This window comes from Lonchura striata, chromosome 8 (assembly GCF_046129695.1).
Source record: "Lonchura striata isolate bLonStr1 chromosome 8, bLonStr1.mat, whole genome shotgun sequence".
NCBI classification, from domain to species: domain Eukaryota; kingdom Metazoa; phylum Chordata; class Aves; order Passeriformes; family Estrildidae; genus Lonchura; species Lonchura striata.
The window spans coordinates 10958987-10977985 of record NC_134610.1 but is presented as its reverse complement, the minus strand read 5'-3'; the positions used below and the strand labels follow the sequence as shown (position 1 = coordinate 10977985).

Here is an 18999-nt window from a genome sequence, read left to right as displayed (position 1 = left end):
AGATGCAATGGAAAAAAAAACTTTGCATAGATCCAGAGCTGAGATGCAGAGAGATTTAATGCTGTGTCTTCCATGTGGCCAGTGGAAGCTGAACAAGGACTGCTGTGTGTGTGTGACATGGTGTGGGCACTGGGAAACATGAGCCCTGCTCCACTTTAGAAGGGTGGGTGGGAAAGGGTTATGCTTGGTGCTCTAATGTGGATGCTGGATTACTTATATTTTCTGTTCTCATTTCCTACATCTGCTCCATGTCAGTGTGGGTTATTTTAACCTCATGGCTGTCTTCTCTAGGCTATCAAAATACTGGATTGAGTTTGCAGCATATTCAGAGATGTAGGGACAAGAGTGCTCTCAAAGTGGCAATTTGTTGCTTCTCTTGGTAGAGTATATTAAATTTACATAAGAATTGTTATCTGATTATCTGACTTGGGAGCAAACTTTTAAAGGGGTGGTATCTTAAGTAAAACCGTATGTCTCGATGTTGTGTTCATTTTTCCATGTAAGGGTACTTGCCAGGAATGTATTGACCCAGTTTCAATAAATCACGTGCCTGGCATTTTTTATTTTGGTTTTGCCGATCAAATCAATGTGATAGCCTATTTAAGGCAGTATGTCTCAGGATTGTAAAAAAACATGATGGCAATTTGCAAAAGCAGGTTGTCTTTCTATCTGTGACTGATGTTTTTGGCTCTCTGTTTCCCTAGGCGTTCCTGCCAGCATTCGTGTACTCATTGAAGGTATCTCCACTCATAGAAAAAATAACTGATCACAAGGATTTTAAGAAGCTTCTCAGGACACGGAATAACATACTAGTGCTCTATTCCAAATCTGGTAAGTTTTTTGGTTTTTCCTTTTTTTTTTTTTTTCTGATGTTACAGCTCTTTGCGCCCAGCAAGGTGTGTACCAAGGAGCTTCCATATGACTGTAAGAACTTCTTCAGGACTGGTGTCCTTATTTTTAATTCAGAGGCTCCTGATGTTTCAAGATTGGAGTCATCTTAATTCAGCCTTTTAATTACTCCATCACATTGGCAGAAATGTACTTTATTCTGGCTTTGTCTCCAGAACTGCCTCCCTGTAATAAGAGCTTTCTGGTGTGTTTATCACAGTAGTTTGCAAGTTTTGATTTCCTGGTGACACTGAAAGGCGTAATGAATAGTTACAGTACTGAAATCAATCCATCTTTGCTTCTGACAGTTTTGAGTGTCCTATGGTTGTCTTTCAGCTTTAATTAAAAAAATATAAAAATAAAAAAAGAACGGTTGTGTAAGATGGAAAATGACTCATTTCACATTATGTCACCTGTCCCCTTGAATCTTTTTGTTGTTTCCTCTGTCATTCAGGCTCACCTTCATGGCTGTTTACTAAACTGTTTGCTCTTCCTTTGCTCTTTTCTGATACTGCTGTACCTTTTCTCCTTTCTTGCCTTTTTTCTGTTTTTTTTTTTTTTTAGGAGGTGTTCTGTGTAACACCATGTAAAATCAAGAAGCTATCTTTAAACTCTATACACAAGTGCAGAATGCTCTTGTGAATGTGGAAGTCATTGGACAGAAAGAAGTAAAACATGTAATTAGGATGATTTTCCTTCGTGCTGTATTGTTTTGGTTGTTGTTTCTTTCTTCCTGTAGGCAGACAGGACAAGATAATGCCTTGTTTGGGTGTTGGGTCCTCCTTTTCTGACCTTTTCTGTTGCAAAGGTCTTCTGTCAATTAAACACAGTGATGATAGCGTTGCTCTGGGTTCATAGTGTAGCAAATTGGAGCAGCATATGGTGACCAGTATCCTCCTCCCTCTGTCCCCCAGTATCAAAGAATTTTGCAGACCCTTGTCTGCAAAATATATGATATGCATGTGCTGGAGTAATTAACATTATTTCCTTAAGATATGCTTATTCTGAAACAGTTAAAATTATATACATGGCTTATATTTTTATTAAAATACTTGTGTTTTGCTATAGTGGGGAACTTTGAGCACTTGAACTTGGCCAAATGGTTTTGTAGTAACAGGTTCAAAGTGAAAATCATAAAAGAGTTTCTAATGCTTTTTGATTTTTGAAAGGAACACTTTAGATAAAAAGACGTCTGTATTATTCAGCTTCTTAAAGGGAAATTTTTCTTTTTACGCTTAATATTTTAAATGGTAGTTGCTTTCATTTTTAGCAGCAAAACCAGAACACTGAGCTGTGACACTCATCTAATAAATGTTGCCCTATGGGCATTGTTCAAAAGCCATGTTATAGAGATTTCTTTTTTTCTGTTTTTGTTATTTAATTGGTTGGTTTTAACAGTCTAAAGCATTGCATGCGGAGCTGACTCTGGAATTAATGTTTCTTCCTGGAACAGTGATCCTTGCACAATTAGAAATCTCTTGTCCAACAGTCAACCAGAAAGAGGGGAGGAGAAAAAAGAGATGGGAATTTGGAGGTGTAATTTCAATCCCAGATATACATCCCCCAGCTGTGTGATGAGATGTTGGCTGGCATCTGGTCATACTAATGGAACAAAAAGGCTTTACTTCCCAGCTGAGCAGAACTAGATGTCACTTTCTACTGCAATCAGAAAATTCATTGGTTTTGGGAGGTGTCATAATTTATGGGAGATGTTTAGTTCCCCCTGCCAGCTGGGTGTCCTACCAGGGGTACTCAGCTACTGAGCCTTCTGGGACAAGCTGAATGCTTATTTTTAAAAGCACGTTTGTCAAACAAATACATGCTGTGCAAAAAAATTGCAAAGAATTCCCCCACCTGTCTAAGCCCTTGTGTTGATGAGAGGTGGCAATTAGATGTTCTGGGTATTGGGTGTATGAGAGTTTCTAGAGAGCTGATATGTGTGGGTTGGTGTCTCTGATGGCATCAGGCCCAAGCAAAGTCTGTCAAATACAAAGAGGCTGTTTCTGGCTCAGGAGATTTTTGAGGTAAAAATTGTGAAGGTTTAGGGACTATTTGATGAGTTATTCCTACATGCTGGCCCTCACTTTCTCAAATGCTGGAGACAAGATATTGGTCTACAGAAGCATTCTGTCTGTCCCAATATTGCCATTCTTACATTCAGTTACTTGAAGTAGTTGTGGAGATCTGGAAGATCAGGGGGATCTAGGTTTCTATTTTCTGTTTATTGAGGAAGGAAACAGTTCCTGTTAGATTTTTTGGGGGAATGGATACTTATTTGTACTGCTATATTTTTCTCCCTTCTGTTTATTTTTAATACCATTTATAAGACTCTTTTGGAATGGTAGTGTTGTGAAAAACCTACACATGTGGCATGACATTATAAAAGTCTCTGTTGGGTATTTATAACACAGCCAGTACTTGGAAGGACCTTTTCCGGATACTGCTCGTGACTGTTGGTTTGGGTATGTCCCAGGGTTATTATGAGGATAAAGTCTGTTATTTTCTCTGTAAGGCTGGGGTAGAATTAGGGAGGCAGAGATGCTGAATGACTTGCCCTTACAGCTGAAAGTCCTAAATGAAATTGCTCTAATTAGCAGACTGTGGTACAAACTGGTTCATGCCCAGCCACAGGGAAGAAGGCAGTGTTGGGATGGAAGCTGTAGGAGAGGACACAGTATAGCTCTGCAAATGCAGCTCAGGGAACGTGTCTGGAAATACCAATTTCAGTGTATTTTTTAAGGGGGTAGAGGGAAGGAGCAACCCAGCTTCACCTGCAGCCAACTTTCCTTCTACTTACAGAAGATTTTACTGATCCCTGTTACACTGGTTTCTTCAAATGAGATAAAATGTTCTTGGTGTATTTTGGCACATAGAAATGCAACATTGTGTTGTTTTGTGTGGAGTAGTAATGCCGTTATTAATTAAGTTTTATTATTTAATTTTGTCTTCCAGCCACTGCTGCTGAAAGCTCACTCAGATTACTGTCCAGTGTGGCCCAGGAGGTGAAAGGACGCGGTACTATAAGCTGGATAGACTGTGGGTATGTGTCATGCTCTTTTCCTTCGTATTTTTCCTTTCCCCTTTTGGATTTTATTGTTATTTTAGCTTTTTTGATGGCTCTGAAACTTTTTGCCTTTAAGTGGACCCACATAATTCTGTGTAGTTTCTTCTATAGGGAGGAGAATCTTCTATATATCTTACCATCTTCTCTTCCTTTGAACGAGTGGAGGAGAATAATTTTTTTTCCTTATGGCTGTTGTTACTTCTCTGACAGCATGTTTTCCAGCCTGAAACTGAGACCCCAGCTAACATTGCCTTTCAGAGGTGACACATAGGGTGCAAGCTACTTTTCCACAAGCCAGGGGAGGAGGAATCTCACAAGTTGTGCCTCAGCTGGAGCGCAATGCAGTTCTGCTCTGACAGCAAATATTGTCTGAGCAGTAAGGCTGTTTGCTTGGTTTTGAAGCATCCACCCATTTGTGTTTCTCAATAAAATATGCTTTCTTTTAAAGACCTTCCTCTGTGCTGGCATAAGTTCTGGCAATTTTAAAGTGAAGGCAGAGAAACTTGTTTTTGTAAGTGGTTGTGTGTGTGGGGAGGAATGAACAGGTGTGTACTTTCTGTTTTGCAGATGTGAAAATCTCTGCTGTGGTTCAACTCAATAACAGTTCGCTTGTGGTTTTAGCTTGGGTATCTTAGTGTGTCTGCCTCTGCAGCTTTGAGAGCTTTGCCTGCAGGTGGCAAGTTGCCCTTCCTGCACCGCAGAGGAGCAGCTTGCTGCCTACCTGCATGTTTGGGTGGATTGCTGTGGTATGAACAGATTGTACACTGTGCACAAATGTAAGTCAGCTCTGCACATCATGTGGCTCCCTTAAAATTACTTTTGAAATTACCCCTCATCCATCAAACAGTGACCCAGAATAAGTCTTTGGTAAATTGGAAGTTAACGTGGGTTTGTGATTATTAACCTGTCCTGCTCTTCCCCTGCCACCAGGCAGGTATCTCTCCTGTGGAGTCCTCTGCCTTCTGTTTGCATTCTGCTGGGCTCATCCAAGTGCACACACTCTTTCTTCTCTGCCCAACTGGTGGGGACTGAGTTCCAAGTCATCTGCTGGCAGAAAGTAGGGCTGTTGCTCAGAGGTCAGTGAAGCATGCACCACTTGCCACCTGCTGAAAAGCCAGTGGATAAATTGTATTGACTCTGACAAGGTGAAGGTTGTGAGGAGATCTGGCATACCTCTAATATCCATGAAAACCAGTCTTCGTTTCTAACAAAAAAAGCAATAATGCGTAATTTTTTTCTTGTCAACAATGAAGGCTAGCAAATAGGATACTGAGCCAGCCTCTTGGCTTCAGTTTCTAATCAGCTTCAGTTTCTGGTTGTAGCCTGCTTGCTACATTTTTGTGTCTTTTATTTTAGGCTACTTCTGTGTTGGGGGATTTACTGCTTACTTTGTGTATGTGTATGTGGTATATACAAATGCTGGATGATGAGGCTGTTCAGCTGGCCCTTCAAAATGCTGCTGTAATACAACTAAACAAGAACTCTGTTCAGGGTTTGTTTTAGTTCTGGGCTGGAGAAGGAAAGATTTGGTGTTTTGGATTTCAGTTTAAAATCCAGGGAAGTTTTGGCACTTAGTTCAACCGGTCAGTCTCCACTGCTGAGTTTGTAAGCGATGATGGGGAGGGAAATGTATTGTTTGGTTTTGCCGTAAAATAAATTTCAATTAAACAAACCCTAATATACTCTTAATTTTCCAAATGTTGACATCTAGACCAAACTTTGTTATAGAAGCTACGTGCAAGAAATGTATTTTCAAGTCTCTCCAATGCAGTGCTTTAATACTTTTCATAGGAAGCTTGGTGCTTGCAGAGCCTTTCCTCTCACTATGAGGGGGAAATATTGAAAGGTGAGTTAATCTCAGACAGTGAAGCAGCATGGTGAAAGTTATGCTGTAAGGGGTTGGGAGACCTGAGAATAGATTGGTAGGTTCCCAAAATTTTCTTTGACACAAGTAATGCTGCAATCAGATTACCACTTCCTGATAGGCAGGCAGTGACCATGATGTTGTAACATCATAGGTGTAATTCTCTCTTTGAGGGTAAAGCAGAGCTGTCTTTCATGTCTTGTTTGGGAAGAAGCTGGAAAAAACAGCTGGGCATTTTTCAGAGATGGACTTCTATCTCTTCTATCACTCCTGATAAGGGTTACCATAACAGGGTCTGTGAACTTGCTTCATGGGGCAAGGTGGGCTGGAAGACTGGCTGGTGGTAAAGGAGGTCTTGCTGGATGCAAAAAGAAACCCTAAAGTAATCGTTTGAGCCTAAACCAAGTTTTGTGGTTGATTTGCTTATTAAGCTTTTGAAGAATTCTGAAATCAATCTAGTAGTGTTGAGCTAACTTTTAAACAAACTTTTTTTCATGAAAGGTTTTTTCCTTTGCTTATTGCTTTTTAAAAAATTGTATACAGGTGGCTGCACCACAGTGCCCACCTTGCTGCAGTGACAATACCAGAGGCTGCAGTAGTGCAGTCTGCCCCAGGTCATGGAGGGCCAGTTGTAGGGCGTGGACATCTGAGTCCTACCAGAGTGGCTCAAGCCATTCTCCTGCAGCAAATATGCTGAGAGGCTTATTTGCAAGTCTTCATGCCGAAACAAACAGCACACAGATGCAGGGATATTTACAGCACAGGCTCAATTTGTTTTACAAATACTGACAAGAAATGTGTTGTTTGGCAGCAATATTTAGCGGGAAATTTTGGCTTTGCTCGTCACATCCTGCTGTACTGGGCTTCTTTGCCTTCAGATCCAAGCGTTGGCAGGGCTGGCATACATGCAGAGTTGTGGTTTGTGCCTCTGCTTCCCTGTGGCGATGACAGCAGCCTTTTTTTTCCTTTTTCTTTACTGACGGTGCTTTTTTTTGTTACTTGTCATTCTCCTTCCCCTTGTTTTCAAGAGAAGGCAAGAACATACTGCATGGACAGAAATCCATGTGGATTTCTAAGTCTCAGCAGCACGTTCTGTATTTCAGGCAGTGGAGGAGAGCGTACAGGTTTGTGGCTGGAAGAGTGGCATTCAGGACTTCCTGAATGCTGGTCTGCATGGAAACCACGTTCCTTGGCCTTGGCTTCTGCTGTATCTCTGGTATAGGACAGAGATTAGTTTGAACTTTCAGTTCCAGGTTGAGTGGTCTCAGGGAGAGAGGGAAGTTTGTTTTTCAGCATGATGTGGGGAAATACTTGGTTTCTTGTGAGTTAGTGTTTAGTAGAGGAGGTTGCCACTTTGTCACTTGAAGGCAAGGTAGCAGGGATCCCCAGTGTGCTGGGGCTTGGGAAGTGTAGGGCTAGAAATGCCATGTGCCTGCCTTTCCTGCACAGCTGGGCTCACTTGTGCCGAGTGCCGTGCTGGAGTGTGACCCCCTGTATGTGGCACTGCAGATAAGGTCCTTGTTTGGGAGAGCTCAGTCAGTTCCTGCAGGCATATCCACACCTTCTTCTAGAGATGAAGGGGCAGCTCGAGAATTGCTCCCAGCATAGAAGTGGTCACTGTTTGCTGCTGTGTCCTGAGATAGCATATGTGGCTCTGTACACAGTTAAACGTGAAGCTATTTCAATTGTGAATGAAAGACCCGGCAGTGATGTGACAAAAATATGTTTTATTTTAGCCTTTACATGTTTTAATTAGGAAGTCTTTGCTGAGGCGTTTGACGTTGAATGAATGGTGGTGTGAGAGACAAGAGAATTAATTATGCCTAATGAGATGCACAGTATTGGAGATGGAGCACAATATTGTAGGTTGCTAAATCTTCAGTGTTTCAGAGAGCTGGAGCAGGCACCTTGGGAGCAAGTGTTCTGGGACTCATGTCTAGGGACATGCCACGTTAATAGGAGCTGGGAAGCACAGCTTCTGTTCCTGACTCTGCTAATGAGTCACTTCTTGTTACTTTGTGCAGTTACAAAAGGTGTATCTGTTTTCCAGGCAAATGGGTAAATATTGTCTGATTCATTAGTCAATGTTTATAAAGAGTGGAGAGTTTGAAAGGAAAAATGCCGCAGCAGCATGATTGGGGTGCTCTTTAGGGCACTCAGGTGAAATTGGAATGGGCATGTAAGAAAGCAGGAGGTTGTGCTATTTATTGAATTTTTTTTTTAGTTGTAGGCTGATACAAATTTTGAAGATTGAAGGACATCATAGGGAGTTAAAAGCTTAGGATATCTGCAAAAAAGCACAAAAGGACATTATATTTTCTATCTTGGAGACTGGCTGCCACTAACTCTGGTTGGGGTTTGTGCTGCTGAGCCTCTACATCCCCCTTATCTCACAAAACCTCCATTTTTTAAGGCCTGGTAAAACTGCAGGTAAGCACTGATGTGGTCAAATAAAAGAGAAGTTTTGTTAAAAATAGAAACTCCTGTTGAATCCTTGTGGTAGCAAGTAAAAGGTAGAAAGTGATGGGCCTGGGAACACAGTAAGATGGAATTACCTTTTTAATGAAAGACAAAGTTGCTGCTCCTTGGATTTAAAGCAGATGAAGTTCTAATCTCAGTTTGTGATGTCCTGAGGTGTGGTTTTGAAGAATAGTCATTACAAAGTTATTCTAATTATTCTCTAGCCTTCTTAAGTGGGTTTTCTGATAGATCACAGTGTGGCCAAGGACTGATGTTACTTGGGAAAGTGTAACTAGTTTGGGTGACATGGAAAGAAAGTATAATGGACTTGTTGACGAGAAGAAAATGTGTTTGGCAGATTATTAAGCGCATTATGGTCAGGTGCAGCTTTGAAGAGGTTGAAAGTAGCTCTCTCCATCATGAATATGATTTAGGGAACACTCCTGGGTTTTCCAGTTATTGAATTGTCTCATGTTTTTATTGACTACAACTCCTGCCCAATTGTAGATTGGTATTTCTTAAAAAAACACCCATTTCTTTGGCTTTGGGTAATTATTCTCTGCTCAAACTTGCATGATTCCCTTTACTGTAGGTCCCAAACATAAACAAAGCTGTGTGATTTCCATCTGCTGTCATAGCGCTTGTACTTGGCTTTAGCACATCAGACTGCTAGGAAGAGGAAATGCCATCTGGTTAAAATGACTAATTTTTGTTTGGTTTTAATCCCACTTTTTCTGCTTTTGTGTGTCATTCTTGCAGTCCCTTTTGTGTGTCGTGTGCATTATTCTTGTAGTCCCTATCACCAATAATTACTTGTTATTGTAGCAGTACCATGACACTTGGCATAAAGGTGAGACCATAATTTGGCTGGCAAAGCAGTACATTCAGACCTACACTGCTAAAACTGCTGTTTCATGAGAGAGCCAAATCTATGGAGTATTTATCTTTTCTGAGGTTTTCCCTAATATCCCTGGTTTTTTGTCTTTTAGATGAGTTTTTCCCAAATTTCTAATTCCCTAATGCTTAGATACAGAAGGGCTTTACCTATCCACACAGTCATAAATGAATGTCTGTAATGTCTTGACATAGCAAGGAGAAATTTCAGAAATAAGGCTGGCAGTACAGATGGTGTTAGAGTAATTTTGCTCTCTAGTTTTTACCTTCATCCTGTAAAGCCACTCAGAAGTAGGATTTATCTAGGAGAATAAGTCTACTCATCTTTTGTACTTGTAGCTGAATTTTAAAGCTGATAAAAAGCTTTGAAATTGCAAATAAAACTGACCAGACCTAACAGAGAGAGAAAAAAAGAAAGGAGGAGTGCTGCTCTTGCCCTGGTAACAGCCCTTTCCATCCAAGCAATTTGTGGTGTCTGGGATTTCTGCATTTTCCTACAGTCGCCTTTAAGGTGCAGGGCAGCTCAGGGGAGGATGGGTCATAGTGCCAGCCCGGGGGAGGTAGCAGGGGCTCTGTTTGCAGCTGGTCCAGGGGAGGTAAGGCAGGTGTCCCTGAGGAACATTTTGCAAGTGAGTTATACTGCCAGTGTGGTCCTTGTGTGAGTGCCATTTGTAAGGGCAAACTGCATTTACAGCATAGATTTTCGATGCCTTCCTCCTGTCTGTGTCATAACCTGTCTGTGTGGTTAATGCTCATTCACATTAAAGCCTTTTTATTTTACTATAAGAGTAAGCATGCAGGAATCTGAAAAAAATCATTTTTTAAGTAAGCTCCCAGTTCCTAGCTTAAACCCATTCAGTCTGGTGTGTTGCATTTATTCAGAAACACAGAGAAATTACCTAAATCCACAGTAGTGGTTGGGTATATGAGCCTGAGCTCATGTCTGTTTCACCCTAAACTTGAGTATTCTGTGGGTTTTGCCTAGAGTTGCTCATTAACCAAATCATCAGTGTTGCTGATTTTCAGACCAAAATGAAGAGTAAGGAAGCTCAGAATTAATGTAAAAGAAGTCACCTCTGTTTTTCTGTACCCACTAATCCAATTAAAACATCCTCTAGCATCCATTCTCTCCAGGCCCATGGTGCACCTAAGGGTCATAAACAGGTGGCTGCAGCATCTGTGTGCCCATGGGTGACATGTTGAAAACCTGCATTTGGGGGTTCTTAATTCCTGGGAACTCAAAGACAGAGCAGTAGTCATCTTGTGTCCCACGTTAGGACAGTGTTCCCTGTGCCATTTTGTGGGATGAGGGAAGCTGCTGCCTTGCAAAGAATTTGAGTGTTTGGTGATTTTAGAAGTTCCAACAAAGCCTTTGGTAGCTCTTGTGAATGTGTTTACCTTATTTCTGTGCAGGCATGTGGGCTGCCAAGTGCCTCTTACTAATTTATATTTCCTTGGAAAGTACTGTTTATTATAACTTCTTGACTTTCTGCAGGAGCTGGAGCTTATAATTTTCTCTCTTAATTGTTTTAGCTTGACGATATGATGATACGTGTTACCTCTTTGTCTTGGTTTTCCTTCTGCTTTTTGGCTTGCTCTTGCTTGCAGTAAGAATTAATCTCATGGGTTTTAGTTTTCAAAAAATATGTCTTTTTAATCTTATTCCTCTAGATCCCTGGCCTCTCTAATTGACTAATGGGTACAGGGAGTCGTTTGTATTGGGTGACAAGTGGTGCTGGGTCTCCACAGAACGTGGATTATTCTGTTTGCATTCCTGGCACGTTCCAGGGGAATGTTTGTAGCAGAAGGCTGCAATCATCTGCAAGGTGATTGCAATCCCCCCTTGAAGTGGGGATTTTTGCTGCATTCTAGGGGGTAAAATCAGGCCCTAAATTCACATGAGACTGTCCCATTCATCTGCTAATCCTTATCTTTAATTCTTTCCAGTAGTACATTTTCTGGTTTTGACTTTCATGCTCCCCCGTCCCTTAAAAGATTCATGCTTTTCATGTGCTGCACTGTTTGACTGGTTCATTTGTTCCGTGCTGTGGAAACCTGTTGCTCTTGTTATTTGTTCTAGAAGTTAATTTCCATCAAGAACCCAGAATGGGTGCAAAACATTGCTTTTTTTTTTTTCTTTTCCCCAAGACAAATCTTGTGTTTAAGCTTTATGTGCTCATTACTTCTGCATCCGTTTCTCCTGGTCCTGTTCCTATTTTGGTGCCTGCAGGTCCTTAAACCCACTCAGGAGCAGAGTATCTAAGTGCCTTGCTGCACTGATGGCTGAGTATGGATTTTCTGTTTAAGTAGGTGTAAGCCATTACCATCCAGCTCTTTGGGGAAGTGCAAACCAGCTTGATGGTATGAGAAGTGATTTTTTTCCCTATGATTTTTTTTATTTCTGATTTCAGATCAGACTCAAGAGAGTGTTACAGGAAGGTGTGGGATCATTATAGAAGATGAGGAGCCTTACAAATGTGACATACTGTTAGCAGCAGTAGTTGTGGCAGCTGCTGGCCTGGAATGGGAGGGAGAACTGAGGATGATGGGGAGACAGACAATGCTTGCAGTCTGAGAAGAGGAGAAGAGGAGAGTTTTACTAGAATCAATCTGGTTTTGCTTAGTCAGCAAAGTACATAAACATTGTAAATGGATCCCACAACACAGTCTTTGTTGGAGGATGGAATTGAAAAGACAGAGCGTAAGTCAAAATCCTATATTGTCCCCAGCGATGGCTAATGTATTTCCTTTTTTTTTTTTCAAAACCTTGTAGGAGCACATCTAACTACGAGTGACTGTTAATGACTTCTCTTTCAGATTAGGTTTGCAAGTGCAAATTTGTTTGATACTTTTAGGAGGCTTGAGAAAATTTTTGCTGCTAACACTTTTTTTGCTGTTTTTTTAGGGTCACAAGCTCAGTTAGTTGTTTGGCAGGATCTCAACTCCATGGTTTCCCAGGATGTTCATCAGTCTGTTGTCTGGAGGGTGTATTCTATGGAAGGTAGCCAGAGGGTATTGCAGATGCTGTGCATTGGGCTGGGAAACCCTGTTTGATAATTCACTTCTGATAGCTGGACTGAAATTGCAGTTAAACTTCCCTGAAGTTATAACTGGAGTTCTCTGTGATGGTTTTTACTATAACATAAAAGAATGAAAGCACCTGAACAACGGAGACAAGAATGAGAGGACGTGCTGGTAACAAGATGACAGCTTTGACTGGTACCTTCCAAAGCTTTTCCAGTGTTGGGAGGCCTGCTTTATAGAGTCTTACTTCCCCTTTGCTGTATTCCCCTGCTGTTGCAGCCTGCTCTTGCTCCTTACCTGCTCAGTTTTGTCTCTTCCAGCTGTTGGGACAGTGACAGTGTTTGTTCTGTCACGGATACAACAGAGCCTCCATTGCATTAGAGTCTACTGCTGAAGCATTATTTACATGCATTGTTGAGCCCTGTTTCAGATGGTGAGATGTACAGATAAAAGAGAAAATTTGTTCAGAAATTGCGAGGTCTGTGGGTTGCATGTGGTTACATCATATGCTGATAGAAGACGGAGATAGTTTTTGTGCAGGCACATTTACTGACCTGGTTACTTGAATTGGTTCTGTTAGCATTTTTATTAATTAAATTTTCTTGTGCCTGGAAACCCTCTATATAAGGGTGAAAAAGAAAGATGGGTGCACTGTGCATTGAAAAGTATTAAGGGATGCCAGGGCAGTGGCATGGAAGTGATGTGGCCACACAGCATGTGCACACTGTGCTGTTGCATTGGCAGCTGGAGACATGAATGTTTTGGGATGGCATTTTTGTCATTGCTGAGGAGGGGATTTGACAGTTGTTCCAGATCCATCCTCTCCAGAGATGTGGTTGTGGGGCTGTATTCCTGTCTTCATGAGAGGCCAATGGGCAGCATTCCATAATAAGGAAAATAATTAGGAAGCTGCAAAAGATGTTATTTGTGCTCATGACAGAGAATGGCACTGAGGATGTTTGGTCTTACCATGTTCCTTTGGGACCTGACTGGACAGTATTTGAATTTGCCCCAAGGAGGGGGTTTTGCACTTCCACCTCCATGCACCATTTTTTACTTGGCATCCATCCATCTTGGACTTGATTTAGATTTAGAAACTATGTGGACTTAACTGCAGCAAAACTCCTGGGTCTTATTTTGTGTTCCTTCTGTCTAGCTTTTATCTTCTGTTCCTTCTCTCTCCAAACTACCTTGACTCATTGCTGCAAAAACCTTTTTCTGTGTTGCTCCTCCTACCACTGAGGACTGCCATTGGTATTTCTCACTGCTTCTCCATTCTTATGGTCATGAGTGTAGATCTATGTGCAGTCCTGGACAGGCAGAGCATCTTGTGCCACTCCTATGGAATGGCTGTGACATGTCCCCTTCAGAAACTGGCTGCACTGGTGGGGAGCCAGAGGAGGCCAGATCTCCTTCAGGAGTCCCTTGCCACCCTCCTGCCCTGGTAACAGCTGGCTGCCTGTGCTAAGGGATTACTCATGCATGCTAACGCTGACAAGGGACCCCAGAGGTTTACAGGGAGTGCTCCAGCTGGGCTTCCTGCCAGCTCCATCGTAACCCCCAATGACAGAAAGGTGTCCTGGTGGAGGAGATGGGGACAGGAATGGAGAGGGGAAGTGTGCACGCGATCTTTGCAATGCACGCTACCTCTGTTGTTATTTACGCTTCTTGCTTAGGTCAGCTTGGATCGTTCATTGCATTTTTCTTTTTATCAAGCTGTCATATGTCTTCACTTCTCCAGCAAAGGCACATTTTGGAGCCGTGGCTTGGTTTTGTGGAAGGGGAAGAGTAGAGAACATGCCTGTGGGAGTCAATGGAAGCTGTGCCATTGTGCCACTTCAAGTTTGACCTTATTACCACATAGACAGCTGCTGGTTAGGTCCTTGTGGTATTGCAAATAGGTTGATGTTTTGGATGATTTTCCAGGGAGATAATGTTGGATTATTGTAGGACTGCCTGCAAGTCCCTTCAGCAGTAGCACAGCAGGGACCAGCCAGGGTTCAAATTGCTCTGGACAGAAATGGCAAGAGGCAGCCAAGGATGGCTGCTGGGGACACATTAATGACCTATCCTCAAGCCAGTATTTCCTGAGCCTCGTGCCTTTGTCTGGAGTGGCTTGGCTTGGGTTGATAGTGTGCTGATTTTGGGGGTAGTTTCTGGCTTCTTAGGTTGTGGTTTGTTGTTTTTTGTTTTTCCTTTTATTTCCTGTTTTGGTTGCTTTTTTTTTTTTTACTTTTAGTCATTATAGCAAACTCTTACACTGCCTCTTCAAGTGATATAATTAAATTGCAAGAACTGGAGTCCTAATTACCCTCTCCCATGTGAGGGTTGAGGAGCTCATCTTCAGAGAGAGGCTGTTGGCTGAGATTCAAAACAGACAAATCTCAGAGTAGGCTGCATCTGTGTTGATATTTACTCTTATTAAGAATAATGGTCATTATCAAGTGATATCAGAGCAGGTTGCTCTTTGCAGGTTATTTTTATCTCTCTCTAAGTGAAGGCAGAAGGAAAAACAGAGGGGTTCCATCTCTGCCAATTCTGTACATCTCCTTTTCTGCTTTTTCTAAATAATTGTTAGCATAGCATCTGAGCTGGTGGGTCTGGCACATGCAAAAATCTGCCCTGATGCATGAAAAAATTACTGATACATATTTAGACATTTTCTATTATTGGAATTTGCTCCTCTTCTATCCCGTGCATCAGTGCAGATAGCTTGCATAAATAGGTTTAATTCTCAATGCAGTGGTGCAGAGAATCTGCCCACTAAATGGTAGGAGACATACTGAAGCAAACTGCTTCTGTCTTTCCTGTGATAATGGCTGTGCATTCAGGCAGCTGTGTGAATCTCTGCAAATGGAGAAATCCTGAAAGCAGGGCACACTTAGATCCACTGAAATACCTATTCTTATCTTTCTTTTCTTTTTTTTTTTTTTTAATAGAAACTCATGCAAACAGAAAAATGAATTGCTAGGAGTTGAAGTGGTAGGAGTTGCTAGCTGCATAGTCACAGGTATAGATCAGTAACAATGCTTTGTAGCTTCTTTCCACTATAAACTTTTCAGAATATTAGTATCCATTCAGATTTCTCAATGACATGTAAAAGAAAATTACACTTTTTTCCCCACATGGTTAGTTGTTGCACCAAATAGGTGGTAAAACAGGCACAGGATTCTCTTACCTGGCTTAGTCCTCTGCTTAGACTAGAACAATTGTCTGCACATCTTGGGGTTTCACAGACCCTGTTGCTGAGGTTTCTGTATTACACTTGCTCACATCAAGCACATAACATTTATCTTGGCAAAGCTGAGATAGCCACAGATAAACATTGGAAACATTTGGGAGTGTCTAGAAGAGCATTTACAAATGCTGACTGTTGTGTGACGGTAGCTAACTGTCTGGCACTCAGCTGCAGCAGGGCCACAAGACCTTCTCTGTGCCTCGGAATCTGCACAGGGTAAGACAAAAGGATGATCTGAAACTGGTGTCTTCTCTGGAGATTCCTTGACCTTCGAGTCATTTAGGGACCACTGGAGAACTGCAGGGGAGAGAAAACAGAATGTTTCTGACCCATGGGCTTGATGTTGCTGCAGGCTTTTTGTATTAACTCCATGTGGCAAACATGGTGTTTTGGCATAACTCCAGATCCAGGGCATTTGTTCCGTAGTCTCATTTTGTTACAAGGAGACACAAGTGTTACAGGTGTCCACATTATTCAGTTCTCAAGCTCGGATCTTCAGACTCACAGAGAAGCAAAGTGTTTATGGATTACAGTGATTTTAAAATGCAAAACTGACATGAATTCAGTATGACTCTTCAGATAAATACACTTCTGTTCAATTGAGATTACAAATGCTCCTTCCTGGTGTGGTAGCTGTGTGCTTCCTTAGTTCCTTAAAATGCTCATTTTGTATCTTCAGCATAATATTCTGATTTTGCTGCATGTGTCCACGGCACATTCTTCCCTATTTCCAGAAGCATTTGGGAAGTTTCCACTAAGGTGCATTCTCACTTGCAGCTCACTGTGAACTTGGTGTTTGTTGTTCTTCACGTTTGTAGAAAGGCAGCTGGAGAAGATTGGGAGAATGTGCTGGCAGCACACTTAATTTGGTGGGGCTCTTGCAAGCCTTGCATCTTGTTTGTCTCTAATCAGTTTAAACTTGATGGGTTTTCAGTGTTTTCATTTTCTAAATTGATTTATCTGCGTAAAAGGTACAAGTTGTCCTCTGCTGGGAGCAAGTTTCTGAGCTGTTTAATCTTGCTGTTTGTCAGTGCAGAGAACAGCCTTGTCAATGTGAATCATCCTCTTTTCTGTTTTGCTCATCTCCCCAGAAATTTGACCAACTTCTTATTCACTTCAGTTTGAAGTCTCCTTATGGCTTCACTCCTGCACTGTTTGGGAGAGCTGCTAGGCCATGAAGACCCTTTACCTGCCCACTGAAACAAATACATTTGCAGTTCTCTCCCATGACCCTTTTCTCTTCTTCAAATCTAATCTGGTGCTGGAATTCAGTCTTGTTCAATTTGAAAACCACCTCCATCAGGTCTGTTTGTTACCTCCCTCTTTCTTTAAGAGCTGTTTTTGCCTCTGCTTTCCAGGTGGGGCTCCAGGACACATCTTTCATACCTAGAATTAATGGGATTGCTGGGCTTGGGGCTCTAGAATTTCAACAGGTTTTTGTTTTCTGCAGGACCGTTTTAAGGCTAAAGGCTTGTGATTTGGATTTGGACATACAATGAACATGGCTTTTTTTGGCTTTCTGTTATCTTCTGCCAAATGTAAAAGCTGACCTGCTCTTTCCTTTTGAATCTTTTAACAAACAGTGCTCTTTGACCACCACTCTAACAGTAGCATGGCCTTACTGAAATTTGGCTTCTTAGATTTTATGGACATGGACAGAAGATCTGCTGAGGTCCTTGGACATACTGGAATGACCTGCTTCTCTACTGGTTAGGGCTTGGCTTTGGAATGTAAATTTAACACAGTTCACTGTGTCCTGACCAAGCAAACAGAGAAATTAAATTGACTAATGGAGCTTTTCACAATGCTTGTCCCACAAACTTAGCTAAACAGCTTCCAAATTACTGTTAGTTTGGATTAATTGCTGATGATTGCACCACAGCAATGAGTTCTCAGGACTGAATGCATTTGATCTTCTTTTTTGGTAACCTTTCTTCCAATATGTGTTTTTTGCAGTGATACTGAAAGCCGAAAATTGTGCAAGAAGATGAAGGTAGATCCTAATTCAAAGGAGAAGGGAGTGGATTTACTACATTATAAGTGAGTGCTGGGCTGGGATTTGTAGTTCATAATTGTTGATGCCCCCATTAGGAGTGTTTATTCTTCTTTCAGCCCCATGCTGCTGCAGCATTAAGATGACTGATTTTTTATCCTATGAAATTAATTGCTGTTTCTTCAGTTTACAAGCATGTGTTATGACAGAAGTTGAGTTAAATTTATTCTGCTGTTGAACAGAGAACACTAACAGCATGAGTGGGGCCAGGGAGAGATGTCCAATGAGCTGAAACTGCCCAATGCATGGGGCGGATGCTTGAGATTTGAGTTCTCTTGCTTTCTGTCACTTGCCTGTTGGCATGTACCTTGGACAAGTTGCTTGACCTCCCCTCTATCTTTCTGACTTGAGATAGTCCTTCATAATAAGAGTGGAGAAAGGCAAGTGTTGTGAAACAGCAAGATATTTTTCCTCCTGAAAATAATAGGAGTGGGAGTACTGTTAGGTACACCAAGCAGCTGCATCTCCATCTCCAAAGATCATGCCTTAGTAAATAATCTTGTTAAAGTGTCAGGGAGGAAATTGTTTACTGGGAAACTGTTTTCTTTTCACTGGGTTTGCACCCTCCCTTTTTCCTTCCTCTCATTCCTCCCCACCCCACCCCCCTTAAACTATTGTAAATTCTGCTTAGTTCTGTGGCTTCAGCAGGATGATGTTATTCTGGTTAGTGAAAAGTCAGGAAGAGCAGCTGTATGAATTCCAGTAATGTTACTGTAAGTTAACACTATTCCCCACTCCTCATTTAACAGGGATGGTGCATTTCATACTGCATATAACAGAGCGGTCACACTGAAGGTAAATTCAAATATTCCATTATTATTCTTTTGGTTTTGCTAGATGTGGGTGAGGCACTTGTGGATTAAAAACTGGTTTTGATATTTTTTCATGCTGAAGGCATGAAAGGGAGGGAATTAATCTTTATAAACAGTGGTCAGAATGGCCTGAAGGTTTTTGTGTGCATATATGTCTGTCAACCATAGATCCAGGAAAATTGTTTATTATTTAAAAGATTGACCCCGTGTTGAACTGGAAGGTAAATTGTAAGTTAACTTACGTGCGAGTAACAAATTAGGTTTTTCTTGTTTTGATTACAAGGTGTTCTTTGTGGTAGTATAACTCAAAGTATTAGCTGATACTGTGTTTTGATAAGGAGTTCTCTGATGTTCTTAGATTGTGTGTTTATAAAACTTAAAGAGAACTGAGTGGCCTTATCTTTTATCAGATAGTAGAATCACAGCTCCTATGAAAGTGCTTTGAGTGCATCAGGTATAAAATTACCTTTCTTCTTTTCTGGTAAATTTTGACATAAAGCAACGGAAGGCAACGTTCTGTGGGTAAGGGAAGAGAGAAGGCATGAGGCATTATATGAATTTGTAGATCCAGATGATTGTGGGAATGGTGGACTGAAAGTACAGTGGTCAGGCAAGAAGTGTGCAGCTTTCCTTTGCAAAGCCTTGCTGAAGCGCTGTGAGTATCCTGACATGAGGAGCCTGGCAATGACTTGGCTTCCAGAA

At 41.5% G+C, this 18999-nt stretch overlaps 1 protein-coding gene across 1 annotated transcript in view; it reads left to right on the top strand.

Moving 5' to 3' along the window:
* Positions 1-18999, top strand: part of PDIA5 (protein disulfide isomerase family A member 5) — a 97417-nt gene that overhangs the window by 10823 nt on the left and 67595 nt on the right. Inside the window, exons 2-5 of the mRNA XM_021526076.2 lie at positions 705-831; positions 3841-3928; positions 17389-17472; positions 18235-18280. Coding sequence (XP_021381751.1) covers positions 705-831; positions 3841-3928; positions 17389-17472; positions 18235-18280 — 345 coding nt within the window. The remainder of the gene's footprint in view (positions 1-704; positions 832-3840; positions 3929-17388; positions 17473-18234; positions 18281-18999) is intronic.